Source organism: Acipenser ruthenus, chromosome 8, assembly GCF_902713425.1.
Source record: "Acipenser ruthenus chromosome 8, fAciRut3.2 maternal haplotype, whole genome shotgun sequence".
Classification (NCBI taxonomy): domain Eukaryota; kingdom Metazoa; phylum Chordata; class Actinopteri; order Acipenseriformes; family Acipenseridae; genus Acipenser; species Acipenser ruthenus.
Window position 1 is genome coordinate 42,966,867 of NC_081196.1, and position 26,391 is coordinate 42,993,257.

General features: G+C 36.4%; 1 protein-coding gene across 2 annotated transcripts; it reads right to left on the reverse strand.

Annotated features, from left to right (window-relative positions):
• Positions 1 to 1,287: 1,287 nt before the first annotated feature.
• On the reverse strand, positions 1,288 to 26,391 carry LOC117407505 (CD99 antigen). Of its 2 annotated transcripts, XM_034012616.3 has the most exons (12): positions 26,090 to 26,382; positions 15,491 to 15,523; positions 15,121 to 15,177; positions 14,356 to 14,388; positions 14,204 to 14,266; positions 13,714 to 13,746; positions 11,712 to 11,771; positions 9,547 to 9,627; positions 9,022 to 9,060; positions 5,067 to 5,183; positions 4,553 to 4,609; positions 1,288 to 2,590 (listed from the first exon to the last, which is right to left on the reverse strand). In XM_034012616.3, the coding sequence occupies exons 1-12, from the start codon at positions 26,145 to 26,147 to the stop codon at positions 2,559 to 2,561; spliced, it is 663 nt and encodes a 220-aa protein (XP_033868507.1). In that variant the 5' UTR covers positions 26,148 to 26,382; the 3' UTR covers positions 1,288 to 2,558. The 2 variants fall into 2 exon arrangements, with proteins under 2 accessions (XP_033868507.1, XP_033868509.2); XM_034012618.3 differs by lacking the exons at positions 1,288 to 2,590; positions 4,553 to 4,609; positions 5,067 to 5,183 and adding an exon at positions 5,803 to 7,884 and having other exon boundaries at positions 26,090 to 26,391.

Consider the following 26,391-nt stretch of genomic DNA (forward strand, 5'->3'; position numbering starts at 1 on the left):
GGCTAGAAAATCTCTTGTAAAGACAAACAGATGTCAGGCAAAATGTTTTCCCTTTAGCCGCAAGCCACACAAGGACATTGTATTTATTTTTCCTGACATGAGCCCCAATTCCTACTACAATGAAGACTCTTGTTTCATTAGATATTTTAGTTTTCACTTCTTGAGTTGAAAATCTGGTTGTATGTTGGCTATGAGGGATAGCTAAATACTGTACTAATCCTCTACTATAATTTACCAGTTAATTATTCTCTGGCGCAGATATTCAAGAGACACAATAAAACTATGACCTACAGTACAGTGCAATCCTAGAAACACTAAACCTTTCAATCTGTCCTTGCTTTTGTGTTTATAACCTTTGAGTTTTTAAGGTAAACATCAATAACTCTCTCTATTATAGGCTGTGAAACACGAACAGACCCCACCCATCTCCGGCAGCTTTTAGTCACACTACTAAATGCAATCCAGTGAACTGTCAGTACCGGCCGGTATCTGGCATGAGGGGATTACATTGACTATTAGGCAGATTCAAATGGCAAATCTCACTAAGATTTGTTTTAGGCATATTAAAAGAGTAACTGAGCAAATTCACCAATATGATGCTCAATTAGATTTAATTATGTCAGTGTTTAAGGACATAAATCTCGAGTAGCAGCATCCATGCAAAGAAAAAACAAAAAAAAAAAAAAAAAAAAAAAAAACTGGGTTCAGAAAATCATATCTAAAACAAATCTTAAAATTGATGTTCCCAAAATGGGTGTTGACTACATCTTAAACTACATTGTGTTCTGTACTAAACTGAGATAATGTGGCACCAACATGCATTCTATAATTCTCAGTTAAGTTTAATGGCATCAATACATTACTTTCAAATGCAGATTTTTCCCCAAAGGCAGCCTTACAGAAGAATGAAATACCAAACTGACATACAGTAATACAGCATAAATGATAACTCACATTTCACAATAAGACCCATTTCAAGGGAGCTGAACAAGGTCTTCAGGCAAGGCAACCCTAACCTGCAACACTGCTTCAGGCTTAACGTAAACCTCATGTTAAACATAAAATGCTAGCACAGGTAGATATTGGTTCAAGCATTTCGAATAGAAAGTGCTGTATGCATCTTCTTCAGAACCTGTTGGAAATATCTTGCCATTCATTTAAATCTAAATATGGATGAATGCATATATTTAAAAACTATAGTATGCACTCTTACATTTTTTTTTATTCTACAAGTTTAAAAACCCAGGAGAAGTTAATTGTAAAACAAAAAGATCACAGAAACAGGACTACAAAAAAAGGCACAACTTTATTTAGTTAAAGTCAACAAAATAGTGCAAGATTCCAGCTAAAACAGTTCTGGTGATATTTTTTCTTTTTAAAACCAGGTTCAAGGATTGCAGCATTACAACTGTGCTCAAATGCAGCCACATTTACCACATTAATAAACCCTAGTTCTTGTCAAAATCTGATGTATGGATTGGGTGTTAACAGCAAAACATGAAATTAGGCATATATACTGCTGCATTCAACACAAACAAAGGAAAAAGTGTATACAAGGAACTTTGCATTTTATATTTTAAAATGTACAGCCTAGTAGCTCAGAAAAAAAAACACACATTTAGCCAAGTTGGTTTTAAAAAATGGATACACACCACTTTCTAAAATTACAAAAAGCACAGAAGTCAAGAAATGTCCCCATTCTCTCTGCTGTATGCAGATTTAAAATGTCAAGAAAATTTAAAAACAAACAAAAAATGTATTTGCCTTTCCAGTATAAAAAATGAAAGCAACTAATGTATCCAAATAATTCAATATTAAAAGAATGAAAGTCCATTTTGTATTGCAGTTAACTAGACATAGATTCTATGGAAGCGAGTGTTACAGTTGCATCAATCTTGCACTTACTGAATTACTAAATAAAAAACAGTGTCAGAATCTTTAGAAAACTGTTTTGCATGCTTAAGTATCTACATGACAAAATGCAACAGTGCCATATTTGACTAGTGTTTTCTGTAATGAAGGGTTTGACTAATTAACAAATATACCAATTAATAAAACCAAATTTCAGCCTAAAATTGTAAATTTATGTCTTAATAAATGCAGCCTTGTACACTAGATGGTTCAATTAATGAAGGGCGCAGATACACTAATTTAAAATATAATAAGTAATAAATCAATAGAATCCATTCAAGCCTTGAGTTTAACTGTAAACTGATTTCATGTCTGAGGAAGTCCATAGCATCTTGCACTGCAAATTTCTGTCTGCAATCTTTTTTACAGCATATAAAATCAAATTGTGCATTACAGCCAAGCATGGTTTGTAAAGCCATTTAAGCACAGCTTAGTTACTGAATGACTTTAAAAACAAACAAAATACTAACTCCTTGTGCAAAGACCCCAGGATAGAATTTAGTTGTTGCCCTCAAAATAGCAACCTTTCAAAATGTTAAATTAGCAAATTCAATGTGTTTAGCAAACTGAAGGAAATACAGATGATTCAGAAAGGTATTTGATGTACAGCAGGCTTCATTCTTCATGTAGATGTTTGCATAAAAGGGTTATGCCGATTGTTTCAGGAGATTGCTAAAAACTGAAAATAGAGGAGACATAAGAAAAGTTAAAACACAAAATAAAACAAATCCAAACTAGAACATTCTTGTAAGACACATCAACTTCATCCATCACTTTTAGCTAGGAAGTTGGACAACTTACTGCTAGCAAGGCCACCTCCAATGATCTTATCATCAAGTCTGCCCGATTTGCAAGCTTGTGCCACACACATACCGTATCCAGCCTTGCGAAGATAGTAAGTAAAGTACAAAGGCAGGTCTTTGTGGGTAAAAACTTATGGAAATAAACAAAACATGGCTTCGGAAGTGAGGTTTAGTCAGGCCATGTGATAGGCCTAAATTAGACTTATTTTGGTTAATTTTTTGTTTTGTTTTTATTAATGTAATTACAAAGATTTCCTTAAAAATTGATGCCCCAATGTATAGCATATTACCAAATCATAAGCAAGATAATTGATTTTTGGTTAATGCTCCTTTAACACCAAATCTCTGTACTCCTAAAAGTGCATTCTTAAGGAACAAGACAGCATTGATGAGACCATCGATGTGTTTCCTTCACCTAGTATTTTATTTCAAAAAGGACAAATGTTATGTAAAGGGCTCTTGGAGAAAAGGAAGGAAGGAAACCATATCTTAAAGTACAGAAGGAGAGCAGGACATTTCAAAAATTACATTTTACAAGGTCTGAAAAAACACCCAAAGCTCTATGAAAAACAAAACACAGACTGACACTCAGGCCTGGTCCAATATTAAACTGATTGAGGCCTGATCCAATATGATTAAGGCTGTATTTCTTGAATCTATTGGCATGTAATGTGCATTCCCAGTAAAAATTCCCCATTTCTGAACAATTATACATATTTTTTTCATCACTTAAATTCAGCAAACATTTGCCCTTAATGACACACTACCTGTTACAATGTATTTAGGAACCTGGCAGCCAGTTTAGTTAGCTTCCAGTGAATGATTGAACATAGCACTATTTCTTTAAAATGTCTTCAAAAAGAAAAAGAAAAAAAAGACACCAGCTGCATAAAAGATGAGAAATATTCATACTAAAAGATGTCTTATTTTCTTTACATTTATTTGTTTTCATTTTGTTTAATAATTCAGCATTTACTGTTTTCCAGGCAAGCATTTAAATAGGTAGGAACATTTGTTTTTATAGTAAGAGAATCATACATTCTGAATGTGATGAAACTATTTGCTTCAATACATAATGGGCCCTACTTAACACATATGTGCGCAGACGGGTGGGCAATAAAAACACAGTTGCTAATCACATAGGTGGGCAAATTGTTTGCCCACATGTGCTCCTGATTCTGGTTCACCAACGGTCCACAAAACTATTTAACCCTTTGCCATCCATTGTCAGCGCACAGAGACTATCAGACATTTGCAGAGCTTTTTTCAGATGTTATAGTAATAAAATAATGACTTGGATCGCATTATTGGGGAGTTTGGTGATAAAACGAGTGATCCGGAGATGATTGATCGGTATGTACGACTATTATTTTTATTTTATTTCTTACATAGGTGAAAGCGATAGCGAACGAAAGGGTGGGGCGGGGCTGGAGATGCCTAGTGAGTGCTTTGTTGATATGCAGGGCCATTTAAACCTGTTTGACTGTGGGAAAAAAACACTTTTAAACAGAGTGTCTAAAATTAACTGCTCGTGTGAAAATTAATTAGACCTGACGTGCACTTAATAAATGGACTGCAGAGGGTTAAGTACCCATTTTAGACTGTGAAATAAGCAAATGTTTTGCCATGAAATAGTCCTACACCATTAAGCTTATACAATTATCACAAAATGTCCATTCCTTCAAAAACACAAATCTGAGGAACTGGTTTCACCTTGAATTATTTTATGTAAAACAAAGTTAGAATGCCTTTTTTAAACAGAATCCGTGAACTACTGTACTGTATGTGAACATTTTGGAAGTAAAAGTGTTTGGTAGTCAAATTCAACAGATTCTTACGCTGAGGGTCGGACTGGTTTCCATGTTGGTTGTTCCGATTCACATTCTCTGCACCACCTGAAAAACGCATGACATTTGTTTTGCTATTTTTTTGCATGTGTAACATATGTGCTGTTTCTGTTGAAAGACAAGTCAAGATAATTATGAACCTAAATCACAATGCATTTACTATCATTCTAAGTTTGCATCAATTTATTTATTTTTTTCTAACAAACTTACGAACATAAAATGGTTAAGGTACTCTGAATAGACAAGTTTTCCACCCATTTGTGTTCTATTGAGATCAATATTCCAAATGGGTTGCATGCAAACCCTGGAGTGTTTACTGGCGATGAGGTCACCGTTCGGCGCATGCACGAAGCTCCAAATTATATCTAGAATATAATGCACATGCAACTCTTGTTACTCTGTTCCAAAAACAAAAGCAGCCCTTCAAGCATACAGAAATCTAGGTATATAAAACCACTTCAACAGTATGTAGAGAAGCTTTTCACAGAGCTCTCGTCATACTTACCTCCTTGGACTTTGAAGCACAGCTTTTTCTTCTGGTAAGCGAAGTAGCTTGATGCAGCCCCAACTACAGCCATTCCCACAGCACTAATAATGCCAGCAAGTTGGCCCGATCCAGCTTCTAGGTAAAGAAAGAGTGCTGTCAAAATACTGCACTTAAAGTAAAACAAAAAAATAACTTGGGCAATGTTGTAACAGTTATTTCACTGAAGTTATATTTGACTCTCTAATCACTACCACACAAGGGTTTGGATTTTTATATAGGCATATTAGGGTGTTCTGTACTTCAAAAAAAAGACTGCTGAAAATATGTAGCGCAATTTCAATAATCAAGGCATGCCATTTGATGACTCAAGGATTTGGATTTGCAACACATAGAAGCCAGATGCATGTTTTAAGATGCTCTCCACCAGCCAAGTACAATCAACACATTATATGTATATATATATATATATATATATATATATATATTATATATATACATATATATATATATACATATATATATACATACACATACATATACATATATATATATATATATATACATACATATACATATACATATATATACACACATACATATATATACACATACACACACATTATATATATATATATATATATATCACACACATACACTCACTCTCGCAACACCACTTCTACATCAAGCTTAGCAAACACACTTAAACAGAACAGTCCTTGAATTGAACTTAAACAAATAAAACAAATGGACAGTCTTTCAGGGGGAAAAAATATTTTATTTTACTAGGATACATTTATTGTACGGTGTACAACCCATTCACAAAATACATTTAAAAAACTAATGCCCCTTTGAAAAGTAATTTTATTCACTTTTAGACATTTTACAAGAGGGATTCTCTTTTAATCCAAAACCAAATCAGAATAGGAAATAACTACAAATCTGTTTCTTTAAAAGCATTTACCTGAAACAAAAGGTCACATTTACCAATACACGTCAAATGTTACTGTAAAAAGGACAGATCTATGACCAGTCACAATTATAAAAAAATAAAAAAGCCATCAATTATTGTCTTCAAACCACCAAAATTAGGTTTAAGCTGCATCCACACTGGATGCAAGCAAATAATCTGTAAGTCACTGCAGTCAAATGGGTGTATCCACACCAGCAGCGAGCAACGTCACTTTTTGAATGTCGCGTCGCTAAAATAGAACCTTTTTTTTTTGTTTCGCAACTGGAATGAAACTGACCAATCAGAAGAAAGGTTAACATCCTTAACACACGCCTCAAAATACGTCATGCCTGAAAAAAAAAGTTAATCATGGACGACAGTTTATATGCGGTACAGCAGTATCCATTACCATATGATTGCAAATTAAATGAGTACAAAGACATCCAGAAGACAGACAATGCCTTGGTGCATTTATTTCCAGTCTCTTGGATTGTTTCCATGTCGCATCTGGTGTGGATTGACATTCAGCGACTTCGCTTGCGTCGCTCTGTCCAGTGTGGATGCAGCTTCAGTGTAGATATAAAGACTTTAAAAAATGCAGTGCCGCCATTTAAAAGCACATATACAATTGAGAACTGTTAGAGTAAAAGTAGCATTTACTGGATTTAGTGACATGAACCAGTTTGAGATTTCGTTTTATGAGTAACATGAAATCTCTATTCATAATTTCTCTTTGGAATGCAATAGCAGGAGACTCAAAGTAAAAATGCTATAGCAATTAATTGCCACTGTAACCACTGTTCCTTTTCATAATGTCCCACCCCTTACATTACCCAGCTTCTTGATAGAAACCAAAACATCCATCATGGCAACTAGAGAGAGGGGAACTGACTGGAGGGGACCATGTTCACTAAAAACAAGAGGTTTGGTAAATTTCCACATTTAGCGGTCATGTTCCAACTTTTTTTTTTTTATTCAAGCCAGCACATGCAAGTGATCTAGTCGGCTACCAGCACAATCAATCCTTATTGTTAAAGGCACAGTAACATCTGCAAGACGGGCGGATCCGAGTTGTTGGCGGCGACAGTCACTTAGCCGGGCAGCTTGCCCAGCTGAAAAGTCCTGGAGAAAACCTTGACTTAACATGCTTAAAAAAGGTAATATTTCTAAATCTCAAGTAAGATGTTTGATAAACACATTACTACAAATATATGTGGATTTCTGTGTCTCTAGGTGGTATTTCAATTGCAATTTTGGTGCTAAAATACTTTTTGAAGCAGATTTCTTGCCATGTGGTCGTGACATCAGCAAAGTAACTTCTAAATACACAGAATGCCTCAGGATACTTTTACAAAACTAGTTTTGCAACAGGAGTCTTGTAAATATAAAAAATTAGACCTGCTAAAAAACCCTGCTAAACCCAGGATACTAACCTTTAAATATACCTGATCTGTTTCCTCTGAACAAATTACCAGACACTTGTTACAGAACACAAAAAGGTAAACCTGAACCACAAATGTGTGCACACTAGATTAAAGCTGTGCTTTGTATTCTAAAAAAAGAGAAGAATAACTGGAATAGGACAATCTAGAGTTCCCTGCTACACCCACAATTTAACAAGGAGGCCCACCCCAATATCCACAACATTTCACAAAAAGTTGTGGTAAAAATGTACAGCTTCCAGAATATTAAATTTAAGTGACAGTTGGCCTCCTATGCATTCAATGAATTGAAAAGGACTGTCACATTAATTAATGACAACATTGAGTATCTCCAAGAGATGTTTTTTCAAAGGCTCAACAACTTGTTGTAAATTCTTTATCCAGATTAGGACGTGCTCTGGCATATTAGCACATAGTAGCTCCAGGAGCTCTTTCCATGGGTTGTCTGGAATAGAAAATAAGTGTAGTGAAGTTTTAGATTGTGGTATGAATCTCCAAATGTACTTTCATTGTTTTCCCCCCCATAGTAGACTTGGCATCTGCAATAGCAGCCAACAAAACCTTCCCTAATATTTCAGTGAAGAAACCCCAAATAAAGAATCTGAACCCGTTTACTAAAGTCTTACTGAATAACAAATTAATTTGAAATAGCCATCACAGAATGTGCTCTGTCAACAAGAATGAGTTATTACTAAATCTAATCCACTTTAGGGGCTTTGACATGCCTCCACAAATGTCTGCACTCCAGACATGATTGCCTAGCATTGTAAAAGGAGACAAGTACAGTAGACCATGTGTAACACTAAAGCCCAGAACAAACTGCCCAATGTGATCATTGCATCTCAATGGAGGAGGCTGTGTCGCAAAAAATCTTTGCAAGCAGGCATCACACACTGCCCGATAAATCGCAGGAACGGAACACACAATTTGTGATTCTCTCCCAATGCCCCCCCCCCCCCCCCCCCCCGATGTCTGACCTGCCCTGGATGCATAAAGTACAACGGCAATAGGGTGAAAACAGTTTATGGCAGTACCAATATCTACAACTTTTGTTAGAAGACGTGAAAAGCGCATATGACTTTAGACATGCATGTATTCCCTCTCTCATTAGGCAGTGTGTCCTAGGCTTAACCATCCTTCTGATGTAGGAAGACAATACACTATTTACAGATGTTACTTTGTCTAGCAATTTCATTCAATAGTAACCAATACATTTACACATTAAATCCAAACCCTTATGCCGAAGTAAATGTTTTGTTCTCTACTTAAAAATCAAAGCTTAATTTAAATCTAAAAATAACTATTTTCTTAAAACAGAATACAATTCCAGAGATTGACTAATTTCCAAATGCCCATATAGTTCAGAATGCAAGTACAATTTAGTTTTGCTCTTGTCAGCTTACACAAGATTTTACGTGGCATGCTATATCATTTTTAAAAGCACATGTTTTAATTGAAATTAAGTACCAGCATTTTTCTGGTAAAGGTGTGACAAATGCAATAAATGTCAAAGTAGTTTTTAGGTACAAGGAAATAGTCTAGTCAGAAGTTATTTTTTTAAAAAAAAAGTAAATTAGGTTACCTTGAACATCTCCACCTACGTTGGTATCTGAAGAGCCACCTAAAAAATAAGTAATTCTTTAAAAATAAAAACCAAAACAGCAGAGAGAGGACATCAAGGTTCTATGAGTGCGAATTACTTGCTGGTTTATTTGCATGCAAGATATGTTGACAAATCATTTCAAAGAAAGAAATTAATGAATAACTCTATACTGTATGCATGTTCCGTTTGTTTTAAAACTGTCGTTCATCAGCTGTCTGTCAAGTTGTGCTGCTGTTCAAGTGGCAATTACATAATGTAAAATCAAGGGGATCACTTCGCTGTCAGTAAAACTGAGGTTGTCAGCAATACAGAGAACACACATCAAATCTTTTCTGTAACTCCATACAGCTTGCTACAACACACATATTAGTATTGTGTATACCTCACTAAAGCATTAGCAGCCGTTTCACAGAACCTTGTTAGTGCCGAGCCAGATAGAGCCATTGACAAAAATGGTTTGGCCTTATGCGACCCATGACATCAAAAGTAAAGCCCACATCATACCTGCACTTCTTCCTTTGTTCTCATCTGGATTGTAACCACCGTCAACAGCATCTTTCAGGTCATCCAGATCAAAGTTTCCACCTGCAAGACATATTTAATAGACAGATAAACTAAGTGTTTTGTAAATGAAGCCCAACATTAGCCCATTGCAATAGATTAACATTCCAAATACGATTTTTTTATTTGCCACACAAAGACTTGTATATGCTAAAATGCATTAACTACTGTATAACAATTGCATACAATACTTCCATACACTAAACAATTGTCAACTGGAAAAGTGGTTCTCTGGATCAGCGGTGCACAAACTTTCTATGACATCACCTTTTCTTAGCATACATTTTGCTGCTAATAAAGACCCTGAGAACAAACATGTATTATGTCATTGCAATCACTCAGGCGAAACAGTCTTGTAAATTTGCCCAAACATCAATATTGTTCAACAAAACTATCAGTAAGTATTGTAAAGTCTTCGCGTCACAGAATACGTTTTCACACATGTATCTCCAAGCAGAATACACAAGCAGAATCCCCCAGCCAAAAAATGCCTGGGGGAGCATCCCACTGAAGAATGCTTGGTCCCGAAAGGGTTAAACCCAGGAAAACACACCTGGTAATATTAGTGGTTTTTATTTATAATTTTTATTTTTCACACTTTGCGCCAGATACATGGAAGCCACCATTTCGGCTCTGTTCACTGCAGTTTTACTGACACTCGCCACTTCAAACAGTTTCTTTGGTTCTACAAGGCCTACAGTACGCTAACATCTCACTTGAAAGACAAGAACTTTGATTAATTAGCCATCATGTATATTTATTTAAAAAATGTACAGAACTGCCTCTTTAGTCAGTCACACGCCCCCGGGGCACCATTGCTCTAGATCAGGGTTGTCCAATATGTTAGACACTTGTGAATTTTGAATCCATTTTTGATTAGTAAATAAATGAGTAATGGACACTGTCATCAGGCATTTCAATGCTTGCACAGCGTATGCATGTGTACTTTGACCTCTGTGCGTTTGTTGGTAAAACTGCAAGACAAAAAGCAGCGCATGCAAGTGTTTTTTGATAGTTGTGTTCTTTATTTCCTAGGTTATCTGCTAAAATGGCATTGTCGCTCGCCCAAGTTGTGTGTGTAAAAATCCTCCAAACAGGTGAAAATGCCAGATTCCGGCACCTTGGAGCTGCTAGTTATTGGTTGGCCTTGCTTTCCTCTGCTGGCCTGGAGCAGTTATTCTGATTAGTCGAGCTGACCACGACCGACAGCTCCCTTTCTCCATACAACATTGTTCCTGTGGACGAGCTGGATCTGCTGATGCTGCAAAGCGGAAACATGACAGAGGGCTTCTGTGCTGAAAATGATCTGACTGAGGGTGAACATCTGGTTTTAAAAATTGCCGCTACAAGCTGTGTTCTATTATTGACTCAACATTAATCAGCAATCACGCGGATTAAGTCAACTGCTTTTTTTTTTATAATAGTGTTGAAATACATTTACCTGTATTGTGCAAGTGTATGCAAAGCATTTTCTACTCAAATTAAAGCACGTGGCTAGTCAGAAATTTCTATTGGACAACACTGCACCAGATACACATGGATGTGCATGTGCCCACCTCCTATATCCCCCAGCAGGGATGCCAGTATCAATAAAGGAGTAAAAATTACAATGAATTAAATCCACTGTATGCACCTTTTAGTACATTTTCTAATCAAGTTTCATCTCATTTGGAAAAGCAGCTCTCTAGATACAGTAGGGCATTATGATCCCCACCTTCATCCATTTAATAACTGGTCTGGGTCTTCAAGGACACTAGTACAGCACTAAAAGCAGCAGAGGCAGAAATAGGAAAACCAGAGGAATGATGTATTGGTTGTTGCTGTACTTGAGACTATTTGTTGTATTGACTTCAAAATATAGGCTATAACAATCAACAAAGGTGAATTCATTAAACAAAGACAAAACACACACCAAAAATCTCAATGTTCAACAACTGTATGTCTTACATGTTTACACATTATTTTATATATATATATATATATATATATATATATATATATATATATATATATATATATATATATATATATATATATATATATATATACACACATATATAAAGATAAGAACTCCTTCTTTACTACTGGTTTTACTGGAAAGAGTTTACCTGAACCTGTGTTGGTGCCACCTGGCACAGGCTTTCGGTCTGGATCTTTTGGCTTGGAATCTGACAAATGAAATGAAACAAAGTAATTTGGTAACATTTATGCTATCCATTCTAGAATCAAGCAGTCATTACCATCAGTGCTATGAAAGCATGTGGAATCTACTGAAAACTAGATGCAATTGTAAGGGTGTCCAAGAAAAAAAAAAAAAAAATAATAATAATAATAATAATAATAATACTAATACTACTACAACTTGGTATCTTTTTTAAAAAAAAGGCTTTAGATACATGCAAATCTCTAAATGCGACATTAAATGTGTACAGGCACCTTCAGTTAACCCCCCCCCCCCCCCCTTCTCCAGATCAATAGTATGTACAGACGTGCTCAAATTTGTTGGTACCCCTCCACAAAAAACGAAGAATGCACAGTTCTCTGAAATAACTTGAAACTGACAAAAGTAATTGGCATCCACCATTGTTTATTCCATATTTAATAGAAATCAGACTTTGCTTTTGATTTTTTATTCAACATAATATTGTAAATTATAAAAAATGAAAATGGCATGGACAAAAATGATGGGACCGCTAACCTAATATTTTGTTGCACAACCTTTAGAGGCAATCACTGCAATCAAACGTTTTCTGTAGCTCTCAATGAGACTTCTGCACCTGTTAACAGGTAGTTTGGCACACTCTTCCTGAGCAAACTGCTCCAGCTGTCTCAGGTTTGATGGGTGACTTCTCCAGACTGCAAGTTTCAGCTCTTTCCATAGATGTTCGATAGGATTCAGATCACGACTCAGAAGGCCACTTCAGAATAGTCCAATGTTTTGTTCTTATCCATTCTTGGGTGCTTTTAGCTGTGTGTTTTGGGTCATTATCCTGTTGGAGGACCCATGACCTGCGACTGAGACAGAGCTTTCTGACACTGGGAAGTACGTTTCGCCCCAGAATGCCTTGATAGTTTTGAGATTTCATTGTACCCTGCACAGATTCAAGGCACCCTGTGCCAGGCGCAGCAAAGCAGCCCCAAAACATAACCGAGCCTCCTCCATGTTTCACTGTAGGTATGGTGTTCTTTTCTTTGAAAGCTTCATTTTTTCGTCTGTGAACAGAGCTGATGTGACTTGCCAAAAAGCTCCAGTTTTGACTCATCTGTCCAAAGGACATTCTCCCAGAAGGATTGTGGCTTGTCAATATGCATTTTAGCAAATTCCAGTCTGGCTTTAAGTTTTTCTTTCAAAAGTGGAGTCCTCCTGGGTCTTCTTCCATGGAGCCCACTTTCGCTCAAAAAGCGACAGATGGTACGATCAGAAACTGACGTACCTTCACCTGGGAGTTCAGCTTGTATCTCTTTGGCAGTTATCCTTGGTTCTTTTTCTACCATTTGCACTATCCTTCTGTTCACTCTGGGGTCGATTTTCCTCTTGCGGCCGCGCCCAGGGAGGTTGGCTACAGATCTCCTCAGACAACTGTCTCCTTTGCTTTCTCTGGTCCATGTTCAGTGTGGTGCACACAATGATACCAAACAGCACAGTGACTACTTTTCTCCATTTAAATAGGCTGAATGAGTGATTACAAGATTGGAGACATGTGTGATACTAATTAAAGAAACTAATTAGTTTGAAATATCACTATAATCCAATTATCTTTAAGGGATATCAACAAATGTGGCCATTTTAGAATATCTTTGTAGAATAAGCAATAATTCATCTCTTCACAGCTTCTTTGCTTTATTCTATGACATACCAAAGGCAAGCAAGTATACATGGTAAAATAGCTTTTAATTTCATCACTTTTCAGGAGGAATGAAGCATTATTTCAATGAGCTGTAAGGGTACCAACAAATTTGAGCATGTCTGTAAATTATACCTGCAACATAGATCTGTGCTTTCTGCAAGTCCGGAGCACCCAATGTATTAATTGTGCATATCAACCTTGCTCAAACCTCAAGTGAACTCTCATATTGTACGTGTTAATGTTTAGTGCACATCATGTTTACCTCCTCCACCAAGAGCGTCAGACAAGTCGAAGTCTATAAAATTAAAGAAATGCATTTAATTCAACACACATTTAAATTTTATGGGACAAACTACATCATTGAATCAGGAGGCTTCCACGCGACAGATAGAGATTTTCTATCATGATACTTGACCAAAAAAGCACCATGGCTACATGTAGGTCAACAAAATTGTTTTTAAATGAACAACTGTGACATACTTGGTATAAAAATATTTCATTGAAGTTTCACCTTTAGAAAATCATTTTATTGTACAACATACAGAGTAGCCCCTCAGGACAATAAGAATGATATGAACCATTTTCTTGCCATCAAATAGAGCTCTGAATGAGCTCCTGCTGCAATACTAACAGCTTTTTATAAACAGGACCTTTGAGGGAAAACTCTCTACAGGGAGCGGTCGCTAGAGACCTTTCCTTCTATACAGATAGTGTTTTAATAAGGACTTCACTAAAGCAGAGCAACACATTACCTGAGTTGCCTTTGTCACGTGGGGCAGGCTTGGCAGCTGGCTTTGTAGGCTTTGGGTATGTTTCTATGTATATAAAAAAATGTAACACCAATTAAACCTACAGTTTTTACATTCACCATACAGATGACTAGTTCAGAAATCTAGCACGTTACCTCCTCCACCAAGGGCATCCCCAAGGTCCAGTTCTAGAAAATAAAGAAAACTGTTTAAATTGCAATATACTCAATAGCAGGGTTGGGTCAATTAGTGTTTCAATGCCAATTTAAATTTAATTCCTAATATATGCCTCCAAAACACAAGCGTGGCGTAAAAAACCTGCACCTGGGCCCATCTTTCTGTTCCTCCGCCACTGCTTCAGACTTTAGGAAAACGTCACTTTTTTTTTTTTTTTTTTAACAATTTAATTTCATACATGCTCAGCACCAATACATAAAGAAATAGATTTAGTTTCAAAATAACCCTTGTTTGCAACATTTCATTCCATTAATGACAATTTATCATTTTAAACTGCTAATAGAAACTATTCAGTTTTTTTTAAATCGACATGCGTTTTTTACGGTAATTGTTGCGATTGTTCAACTGCTTTCATTTAAAGCCAATTTAATTGACTGACAGCAACTTCAATTTAAGTAATTTGATCAATGATGTGTTGAAACTGATTAAAAAGCAGAAGGGAATTGATTTGTTTAGTGCTCCTAGGTTGCAAGTCAAAATGTTGTGGCTTCTTTTCAGTTTCTCATCCCATATCACGATCGACAAGCTTATTATATTTACATTATTGGAAGACTTAAAGGGTGAAGTTGCATAATGGTTGTTTATACTGCACATACATACATACATCAAATTCCCCAAAAGAGGTGTAGGGTTTTTTGGACCATGGAATACAAGGTGAAAAGTAATTTAAATTATTCAATTACCATTTGAAGGCTCCTTTGGCTTTTCAACTGCAGGTTTGATGGGAGGTTTTGTGGGGACTGAAAGACAAAGCAAGTACACCACATTTGAAACCAGTACTTGGCCATGATGCATCATTTATGTCCATTACCTTAATTGCTGGGACATGAACCACCACCCCAATTGTAGTATCATACCTGTGCTTAGGTATGATGTAATAACAAAGCATCTCTTACGAGAAACTGTACTGACCAGTTATCAAATATATAAATGTATTCTGCCTAAAAACAAAAAATCTTGAACCAACATTCTTTAGTAAAGGGTTTGTCCTACTGTAATGTCTTACTTGTCATGTTTAGAAACCAGTTAGGACCCAAATATGTTAATACATACCTGCATCATCGAGAGCATCAGAAAGATCAAAATCTGAAAACAAAAAAACAGGCTAGTAAGAATGTAGAAATGGGAGTTTTTATGCACAAAAAAAAACAACACATCTACATAGTACTGCATGTCCAGAGGTTAAAACAGTAGTGAAAGGGTTCATTTTTACTGGACAATGCCAGTAATGGAACAAAGAAAACAAAATAAATGTGGATATAAACATTAAGACATGTGGATATAAACATTAATAATTCATATCATGTCATGGTCAACACATTTAGCATACAGAGTACTGTATCTAACTGCAAATATAAAGTCACTACCGTGGTGGAGGCAGCGCTTGTAATGCAGAGCTACAGTAGTATATACTGTAGTCTGCTAATCCAGTAAAATAGATATTTAGCCAAAATTACACTAGCAACCAATTGTACCTGCTTTAGTTCCAGTTTCAGAATTCAAGGTTAAATGTCAACTGTCATTGCATGCAAAAACATGTCAGCTTTGAGCCACTACTTTAGGATGATGCCACAATGAAGAAATCCCTGACCATCATCATAAATCTATTAGATCTTAAAGTGCACCCCATCCCCTCCACCCACACTTAAACAGTATCTGCATCCATTATCCAACATCACACCTGCACTAATCTCCCATGAACAAGATGGCGGGTCAAAACAGAATTCCATTTACTGTAATGGATTTCTTAGAAAAAAAATAGTGCAAGTACTTTATCCAAATACTACATTATTTTTTTCATGAAAATTAGAATGCTTTCCATTTATGGCAGAAAAGTTGAATCAGTTATAGCCTATACCAGTTCACCATGTCAAAAAGTTAACTACAGCAGCAGTGTTCGAAAGAAAAGAATTAAGGCTGAAGCGATGCATCAAATCTTATCGTTTGACAACTATCGATAGGCAATCCTGTGCATCTTTTTATGTAAAGGGTTTAAGCAAAAGAGTTTTTATTTTTATTAATTTGGAATCTGCATTTATTTTTTGCATTAAGTGCAGAGCTTCTCTGCTCCCCTCAGGTCTGACTCACTGAATCTGCATGTGATTGAGCTCACCTTCTCCCCCCTGCCCCACCCCCTGTTTACTGGTGGGATTGGATCTGTGCAGGAGTCTTCAAAGTAACAGAGCAAGTTAAGAGTTGTGCTAGAATTACAAATACCGTATCGAACGAGCTACAATGCTTTCTGATGTTTGACAATTATTTTTTAAAGTAAGACAAAGTGCCAGTCATCGCTTAAATTAAAACAAAATGTGGACACTATCATGTTCCTTAACACAATTCAAATATAAGCCATGGACAACACTTGTTACTAAACTGCTGTGGACAGTGATAACTTTTTTAAATCATTTTTGTTTTCTCTTGCTTGGTTGTTACTCTGTATAGATTTAAACAACTGGTACAAACCAACACGAAAAAGGGGAAAAAAATGTTGAATTACTATATGTATAAACGGATTTAATCAATTTAATATGCATAATAGTTTTACTAGCAATGTCACACAGTAATCCACAGCTCCACATGTATTACTGCGTTTGATTCTCTTTTTTTTACCCTTTCATAAAGTTAATGATCACTGCATCTGCTTTTTTGGAGAATGATACATCAATAGTGAAAAATTAGGAAATCGCCCCAGCCTTATTGTTCATTAAATGGACTAGAGAGCCACCACGTTGTTTCACCTCCACCCCAGTTCTTTGCGTCTGGCGTGCTGGTTGGCACAGTTTCTTTTTTATTGGACATGTTCTGTCTTATTACATAGTTGCTGGGTAACTGTCAAAGACAATATATTCCTGTATGAGTCAACTTATAAATATGTTCCAAACCCTGCCAGTCACACAACAAACAGGATACAGCAACTAGATATGATAATGTAGATTCTACGTGCAAGACTTATTTCATGCTGGAACTAAATTGTACTGACCAACTGATCCTTAGGAGACTTGTATTCAAGTACCGTATAAATCATTAAATATACTGCAAGGCAATGCAATCTCAAAATGTTACTATGTATACTGTAGGTCCTGTAGACTAATGCTTCCTTCCCAAAGTCCTTTAGCAAAGGCTGACAATGCGCAGAATGACGGGAGTGTAATAAATAAAAATACTTTGACACTGGCTGCAAAAGTACTGCGACTATTGTCGTTTGATACACAAATAAGCTTACCTGACTTGAAAAATATCTTGAACGACTGAAGCAAATTCCTACTTGGTTTGATTGAATGAATCATCACCTACTTCACTAAAGTAAAAACATGCTTTTGTTATTTTGAAATACCACTGCTTCATATTATTACTAGTGCTTAACAGCAAACATTTTATTTAGAGTTGGTGTTGAACTTAAACCCTCCACGATAAAATACACCCACCCCCCCAAAACCTGTATTTTTTGGCACTGGGAGAGGCCATTTTGATGGAATTCCATCTGCAGATGGAAATCTTACACCCATGATATCACCATTTATTTTTTTTTGCCATTGACACAATTTCATTCAAAATTAAACCCTAAACTGCAATACCACACAAACAAGATACAACAATAATACACATTTGGAGTGATTTAAAATTTCTTGATCATAAAGCTCAGTAGAATAAACTTGACTTCATTGTTTGCCAGGAAACACAACCTCTGTGTAATGCAAAAACAAGTCTCATCTAAAGCAGAAACTGGTGAGTCAGACAAATATTCTGGCATCTCCAACAACACCATTCCCCATTGATGCAAAACAAAGAAATGGGGGGGGAGGAAGGCAAAAACAACTTGGCACGAGGCCAGGGGTACTACATTCTGAAGTTCCTTTCAAAACAGGGTTAGAATACAAATGTCAGTTTTAAAAACAGGTGCTTAAGTCTTCAACAATATCTTTAATTATCTTATACTGTTTGTGACCCTTTATGCTTGTTTATTAAAGTGAATATCCTTAGGACTACTTTGTTTAAAATCCAGGCCTCAAAAGCAATGGCTTTACCAGACACCAGCACACAAATCATTGTTGGTCTACTCTTGTACATCTTCGTGATAAGCAAGTTGAATTTGTAAAGCAGAATTTACAAATATGGCAGACCGCAGTCAAGAGACTTCCTCAAAAACACACTGACATGCAGGGTTTTTATGTAAAAAGGAGCCTGGCTCTTTCATGCTGTGGTTAAGATGCTCTCTTGCAGCATTTGTGGTAACCAGTTAGTGCCCAGCTTCCTCTATGCTACACATGCACACCCCATCTCATGTTTTCTCCGTTCAAGCAGATTCTGGTTTCACAAGTGTGGTACAGGTACTGTACATGGGCTCATATCCACAGGGCATTAAAACAAGCCAACTGACCAAAATCTGTACATTAGCAAAAAAACACAAGGGTTCTGTGTAGGCTCACAAGCAGAGGCCGACAATTGTTTTGTATTGTGTGGCAGGTGGACCAACATCCAGGAATAGCAAGCACCTGTTACAACATACAATAACATTGCTGTAACATAAGCAAACATTCACACACTTCCTACAGTACATCCTCTAAAGTCCTGTACACTTCTCCAGGCAGAAAAACAAAACCATATGCTTAGTAAGGTTAGAGATTAATTAAGAAAGGGTCAATGGTATTGTGAAACTGAATTTAACAGGAATGGGTTGCTTGTGTATTTGATGGTTTAAGCATGTGCTAGACTAGTAGTGGTCTGCTTGTAGTGCCCAACAAAGTACTCCATTAGTGTAATGAAGGAGTTTTACTTCAGCACTACTCACAGTAGGCAGAATCAACAAGACAAATGTACTTTTGGAGCATCAAACTGCAATACAAGACTGCCTGAAAATGTGTGTGGAATTGGTGACCGCACCTTTAATTGTGTACAGTTGTGATATGGGGAACAGCATTAGACAAGTCATGGTCCAACAGCATGTACTATAACAGACAGCTCTTACGATTACATTTCACAGTTTATTTTTCAGTAAAAACAAGGTTTAAATTGCAGAGTGTTCATTCTGCTATTCCAACATTAAATGCAACACAGCAAGCACATTGTCTTGTATCTTGGATATTTTCATTAGCCCAATGAGATCTAAATTTAGTGAATGTTTATTTTACTGCAGTCAAGTAAGCTGCAGTGCATTTCATTTGTAATTCTCCAAATATTTAGCTTTTTTATTCTCAGCAGTAAATTGCTTAATTACAGTCTCAAGTATTTCTATGCATTCTTTTTTCACCTTTTGGGTCAATTTGAGAAATAAACTTTTTTCCCCTGCAACAGCTGGCCCTGGTTTAGTACAAAAGTCATGCTACATTACTGTTTTTTTATTGTGGCAATGTCTTAAAATGACCGTGCTTGCTTCTTTGGCAAGATGCATCAGCTCATCATCCAACTAGAGAATCTAGGCTACTGCGCAATTAAATTACAAATTGCTATAGAAGAACAGACAAAAAATATATATGTTTGTAGGACTCAAAGCTTTATTTAGGCACTCTGTGATTTTACTGGCTAATAACGTAGGTTTACTGGAGTTCACAAAAAAAAAATCTATGTTAATTATTCTCTATGTTAAGTTTTCAGGGCATTTTGTTAACGCACAACAGTTTTTTTTTGTTTTTACACAACAGTACTCGCACACGTTTGGTCACCATCACAACTGCTGCAGGAAACAGAGTATTCTGCTGTTAATATAAAGCACCTCTCTGCACTTAAGCATCTGTAAATCAGCGGACAAGGTTTCAGCCGATATCCCATCATGCCTTCTTAAAGGCATACAGGCTACACATGAACCCCCAATATCTCCGTGGTTAGCTTCGTGGTTGTTGAGCCTGTTGCTAAGCAAATGCTGCATTGAAGTTCCTTGCGTTTTCAAATGGAGCGGGCATTACTGGATTTCATTTAAAGTCACTAGATTTGGCGAGAAATTTGCTTAAATTGGCAACACTGCTTGAAGGCGCAGAAAAAAAATGGATTTCCACAGTTTATTATTGCCTTGACACAACAAGGAAGAGAGATCGCTTCATCGGTGCCCAGGCACTGAATTTAAAGCGGCTGTGTGCCATTTAAGCATTTTCATAACACATCGGTAAAGATTATTTAATTCTTTAAAGTTAATTCTTAAGTCAAGGATCCGCCTATAGAAAAAAAGCACCAGAAGAATTTTTATGCACGATGATATGATCACTAACCTACACATTAGATACCAGTTAACGAACGCAATACAATACTGTACAAATAAGGTACAATGAGGCATACCAATTTTATTTCCACCATCTAATGGTCAACATAACTAGTATTCTAAAAGTGCTGCTGTAAACCTGTTTTCTGCCATAACACATATAACACATACATCAAAACAGAGCTCTCCTTCCACATGCTAGCAGTACATAGGCAGGTTACTATAAAAGTTTAAATTCACCTGCATGGATAATCAAATGTATATACTTCCTACTATACAACTGAGGTTCAGATTCAGGCCCAGGGTCTGGATTAAAAAGAGTCTAATGTACATTTTGCATTTTAGTCATTTCCTAAGCAATGAAACTCCTAGGACAGCAAATCTGCTTAAATACAGTAGGTTATTCATTACTTGAGCAGTTAATTTTAGGTTATTACAGAACATAGTGCATACTAAAATATGGGATACTGTTCTAACAATCCAAAAAGTGAACAATTTCCCATTTGATTTATTGTGCAATCGTCATTGTGTTTACTGTGATTCTCAGCATCCTACACTTTGAACAAGATGTAACGTGAACATTTGTCCATTGTTAAATCGTGGATCCTAAAAAGTATTAGTTCCTGTTAGTTTTGTACTATAGGTATACATCAGTTTAGTTGGTGTATCATTGTGAAGTTGGTGAATCATTGTAAAGGGTGGAGTCATGCGCTTCCCACTCTTTGGCTCAAGCGTCTGTAAATGGTTTCAGCCCTGCATGCATCATACTTTCCAGTCAGCAGTAAACTATTAGTGGTGGTGCAGACCGACAGGCAACAAAATAACAACTTTAAAACAGTCAGGAGCTGAAGCTGTGGGAAAGATTTTAAAATTACTGTAAACTAAACACATTTCAAATACACAGTACAGTGGCATTTCCAGCACATTAGCCATTTTACACAAAACAATGACTTGTTTTTGCATTCATTGTGTATAATAGTTATAGGCTTGAGCCACAGCACTGACAAGTGGGTTAAAATTAAGAAATGTGTCAACATGGTGGATCTCAGCTTGATTTCTATACGCTTTTAACATTAGCCTATGTGAATCACTCACATCTTGACGATTGACACCAAAGTTCTTATAGCAAATAAAATAGTGCCAGTATCAAATTCACACCGTTACTATTGTGCAGCTAAACAAAAATAATGGTCTCTGGCTCAAACCTGTAAACTTTCCACATACATTTCTTAATATAGTTTCATTCTTTACCCTTCCCCAGGAGAACGAGCCACTGTACAGCAGATGGAAAACTCCATCTTGTTACATAAAGCACAAACAAGCCTGTGTACAGGGTATAATAAATCACAACAGTCTTGGTTCATCTACTTGCTTCTTTTTCTGCTAAATGTACCCAAAAAATGTTCATAAGTCAAGACCTGGTTATATTATACAAACACACATTTTCTGTGAGGGGAGAGCCCAGGGCAAGTACTTGAAAGTTCTTCACTGGAATGTAAAATGGCTAGAAATCTACTCATCTGAACTTCCAAATTTAAATCCTGCAGCACTTCAAATTTGAAGACCGAGATACAAAATGTATGCAAGGTCAGTTCCTGTATCATAAATGGACCAACAGGTCAAATTCAAATGACTGTTTGCATTTTTACAATGTCCACTTTATTAAACCAGTTGAATTTTGTTGTGGTCGTAACTTAATGGGCTTGCATATAAAATCAACCTAATCTTAAAATAAATAAATAAATCTGCTACTTTTGGTACCTACAACAGCTGTTGGATAAGCCTACCACCCTTAAGCAAATTACTAACACATTATTGAAACATGCTGGGCCTATACACACGATTTAATAGTCAGTATAACCACTACCACACTTGTAATTCAAGACAGTAGTCTTATTAGGTGAAGTTAGTCCTCAGTTAATTATGTGGTCCTAAATTCCCTGACAAAAAACCTATCATGCTCACAAGTGAGGGGGGAGACTTAACTACTTCACTGATTATAATACATAACACATGCATTTCTTTCGAAGTTCAATTACAACATATGTTTCTATACAGACGTGCTCAAATTTGTTGGTACCCCTCCACAAAAAACGAAGAATGCACAGTTTTCTCTGAAATAACTTGAAACTGACAAAAGTAATTGGCATCCGCCATTGTTTATTCCATATTTAATAGAAATCACTTTGCTTTTGATTTTTTATTCAACATAATATTGTAAATAATAAAACAAATGAAAATGGCATGAACAAAAATGATGGGACTGCTAACCTAATATTTTGTTGCACAACCTTTAGAGGCAATCACTGCAATCAAACGTTTTCTGTAGCTCTCAATGAGACTTCTGCACCTGTTAACAGGTAGTTTGGCACACTCTTCCTGAGCAAACTGCTCCAGCTGTCTCAGGTTTGATGGGTGCCTTCTCCAGACTGCAAGTTTCAGCTCTTTCCATAGATGTTCGATAGGATTCAGATCAGGACTCATAGAAGGCCACTTCAGAATAGTCCAATGTTTTGTTCTTATCCATTCTTGGGTGCTTTTAGCTGTGTGTTTTGGGTCATTATCCTGTTGGAGGACCCATGACCTGCGACAGAGAGCTTTCTGATACTGGGCAGTACGTTTCGCTCCAGAATGCCTTGATAGTCTTGAGATTTCATTGTGCCCTGCACAGATCCAAGGCACCCTGTGCCAGGCGCAGCAAAGCAGCCCCAAAACATAACCGAGCCTCCTCCATGTTTCACTGTAGGTATGGTGTTCTTTTCTTTGAAAGCTTCATTTTTTCGTCTGTGAACATAGAGCTGATGTGACTTGCCAAAAAGCTCCAGTTTTGACTCATCTGTCCAAAGGACATTCTCCCAGAAGGATTGTGGCTTGTCAATATGCATTTTAGCAAATTCCAGTCTGGCTTTATGTTTTTCTTTCAAATGTGGAGTCCTCCTGGGTCTTCTTCCATGGAGCCCACTTTCGCTCAAAAAGCGACAGATGGTGCAATCAGAAACTGACGTACCTTCACCTTGGAGTTCAGCTTGTTTCTCTTTGGCAGTTATCCTTGGTTCTTTTTCTACCATTTGCACTATCCTTCTGTTCAATCTGGGGTCAATTTTCCTCTTGCGGCCGCGCCCAGGGAAGTTGGCTACAGTTCCATGGACCTTAAACTTCTTAATATTTGCAACTGTTGTCACAGGAACATCAAGCTGCTTGGAGATGGTCTCGTAGCCTTTACCTTTACCATGCTTGTCTATTATTTTCTTTCTGATCTCCTCAGACAACTCTCTCCTTTGCTTTCTCTGGTCCATGTTCAGTGTGGTGCACACAATGATACCAAACAGCACAGTGACTACTTTTCTCCATTTAAATAGGCTGAATGACTGATTACAAGATTGGAGACATGTGATACTAATTAAAGAAACTAATTAGTTTGAAATATCACTATAATCCAATTTATTATCTTTTCTAAGGGGTACCAACAAATGTGTCCAGGCCATTTTAGAATATCTTTGTAGAATAAGCAATAATTCATCTCTTTTCACAGCTTCTTTGCTTTATTCTATGACATACCAAAGGCATGCAAGTATACATGATAAAATAGCTTTTAATTTCATTACTTTTCAGGAGGAATGAAGCATTATTTCAATGAGCTGTAAGGGTACCAACAAATTTGAGCACGTCTGTAGCTTTTTTTTTTTTTTTAGGCTACATTGTTTATAAACAGGTATGCACAGGGCCCCAATGAAATACCCTTTTTTTAAAACCGTTAATGGGTATCTTAAAACTGTTCCCACACTTTAATTAAATAATGACTTAGAAAATGTTCTATTCACAAAAACGTAACTCGTGACATAGGGGGGCGCCTGAAAAAAATAAACAAGGACCAGGGGTCACAAATGGATATTCGATAAAGGGACATTCAAATGGATATTAGATAAAGGGGCATTCAGAACAGAAAATAGGAGGCATTTTTTTACACAGAGAATTGAGGGTCTGGAACCAACTCCCCAGTAATGTTGCTGAAGCTGACACTCTGGGATCCTTGTTGAAGCTGCTTGATGAGATTATGGGATCAATAAGCTACTAAACAACCAAAGATGAGCCGAATGACCTCCTCTCCTTTGTAAACTTTAGGTTCTTGTGTTAATTACGTGTTTGCTGAAAGGCGGCAAAGTAGGTATATTTTAACGTATTTTGTTGCATTAACAATTTACAAGTTTGAGATTAAACAATAAAATGTTTCTGATGATACTTATTGCTTAATCATTTTTAAAAACATTTTATAAGTTTGTATTAGGCCTATTGTGCTGTAAGCGTAGCCAACACGCCTGTATTCTGGTATCTACAGGGCTGTCTTAGTGGATTTAACTTAATAATAATAATAATAATAATAATAATAATAATAATAATAATAATAATAATAATAATAGATCCAATTCCATTTAATACAAATATTCGTGCTTCTGCTTGTTCATTTTCCAACGTTGTGCAAACCGTATCCTTAACCAGTGCACATAAAAGACTGTATACTTTCGTTTTATACTTGAGGGTATACACAATGTAATTTTGTTATAAAACAAAACTGTTACTTGGTTCCCCACTAACACACAACCTTGCTGGGATGTTTAAATTGAGTTACGATGTTGCAACAAGGTTGTGTGTTAGTGGCTTCTCAATGACAGCATGAACTTCGCTACTGTCTTAAATAATCGCCGGTCTCCGATATTCGCCCGGTTTGCTAGCAAATACTGTAAATAAACGCCAGTGGCGTTTAATGGAAGTTTTACGGTTTATTGGTTTTAATTGTCAGAAATACTGTACATGCTCCCCCTATTGAAGTTCTTCCTTTTAAACAAATAATCCTAACTGCATGTATTGACATGTACCATATCGAAACCTTAATGTATCTTTACATGAAAATGACTTTTTCAGCAGTCAAGAAATGTTTCATACATTAAGCGTTTGCTTTGTGAACAGGCCAATGTCACTACAGTAGAAAAGCCGCAAACCATTGTTTCTGGGGTATGTAAATAAGAATATAAGCTGATGCCTCCACCTACACCGAAATATGAGATTTGTGTGACGCAGCAAATGGTATGATAAAGCAAACTTAACAAAAAGCCAGGTCTGCACAGAGAAGACCTTTTTCAGTTCAAACAGAAAACAGACAAACAAAAATAAAACTTGCGCTGGACATGGTTAAATTATATTTTGCAACACAATATGAACATGTAAAAGTATTTCCTTACTGACGAGATCTTGTTTGCCTTGTAATTATGTAAAGAACACCACATTGAGATAGGGTAAGGCGCTTTAATGTTGGGGAGAAATCCGCCAATTAATGCAAGAAGAAAAAAAAAAAAGTGTGTCAAAAACAAATCCTTACCACCTTTCTTTTGTTTAAAGAACATCGTTCAAAAGAAGATTAAAAACTAAAATACATAATGCATTCAATCACAAATCCAAATTCTTACCTTGTGCCGCTAGTACAAAAGCCAGGCTGGCGAAAACGACAACCCTCAGGGACAACATTGCTTTCTGCCTAACTAAAATAATTAAAACAGTGAAGGTAATCTAAAATAAAATGTCCCAAATGTCGGTTCCGTCTAAAAATACATATATATATTCCTCGTTAACATATAAAGCTACGAGAAAACGAATATTCACAACAGGCACGCGCTCTACAGATAAATCACTGAAACTAAGAACTATGCACAAATAAAACACTTTTTTGGGGGGGTTATCTTAAAAAAGAAAAAAGTTTCGACTGACAACC

Excerpts from the sequence above, each read along its gene's own strand:
- LOC117407505 (XM_034012616.3), bottom strand. The coding sequence starts at position 26,147 with ATGTTGTCCCTGAGGGTTGTCGTTTTCGCCAGCCTGGCTTTTGTACTA. Across the intron at positions 14,389-15,120 it reads GCCAAAGGAGCCTTCAAATG|AACTGGACCTTGGGGATGCC; the intron begins GTAATTGAATAA and ends TTTATTTTCTAG. Across the intron at positions 2,591-4,552 it reads AAACCAGTCCGACCCTCAGC|TTTTTAGCAATCTCCTGAAA; the intron begins GTAAGAATCTGT and ends CTCTATTTTCAG.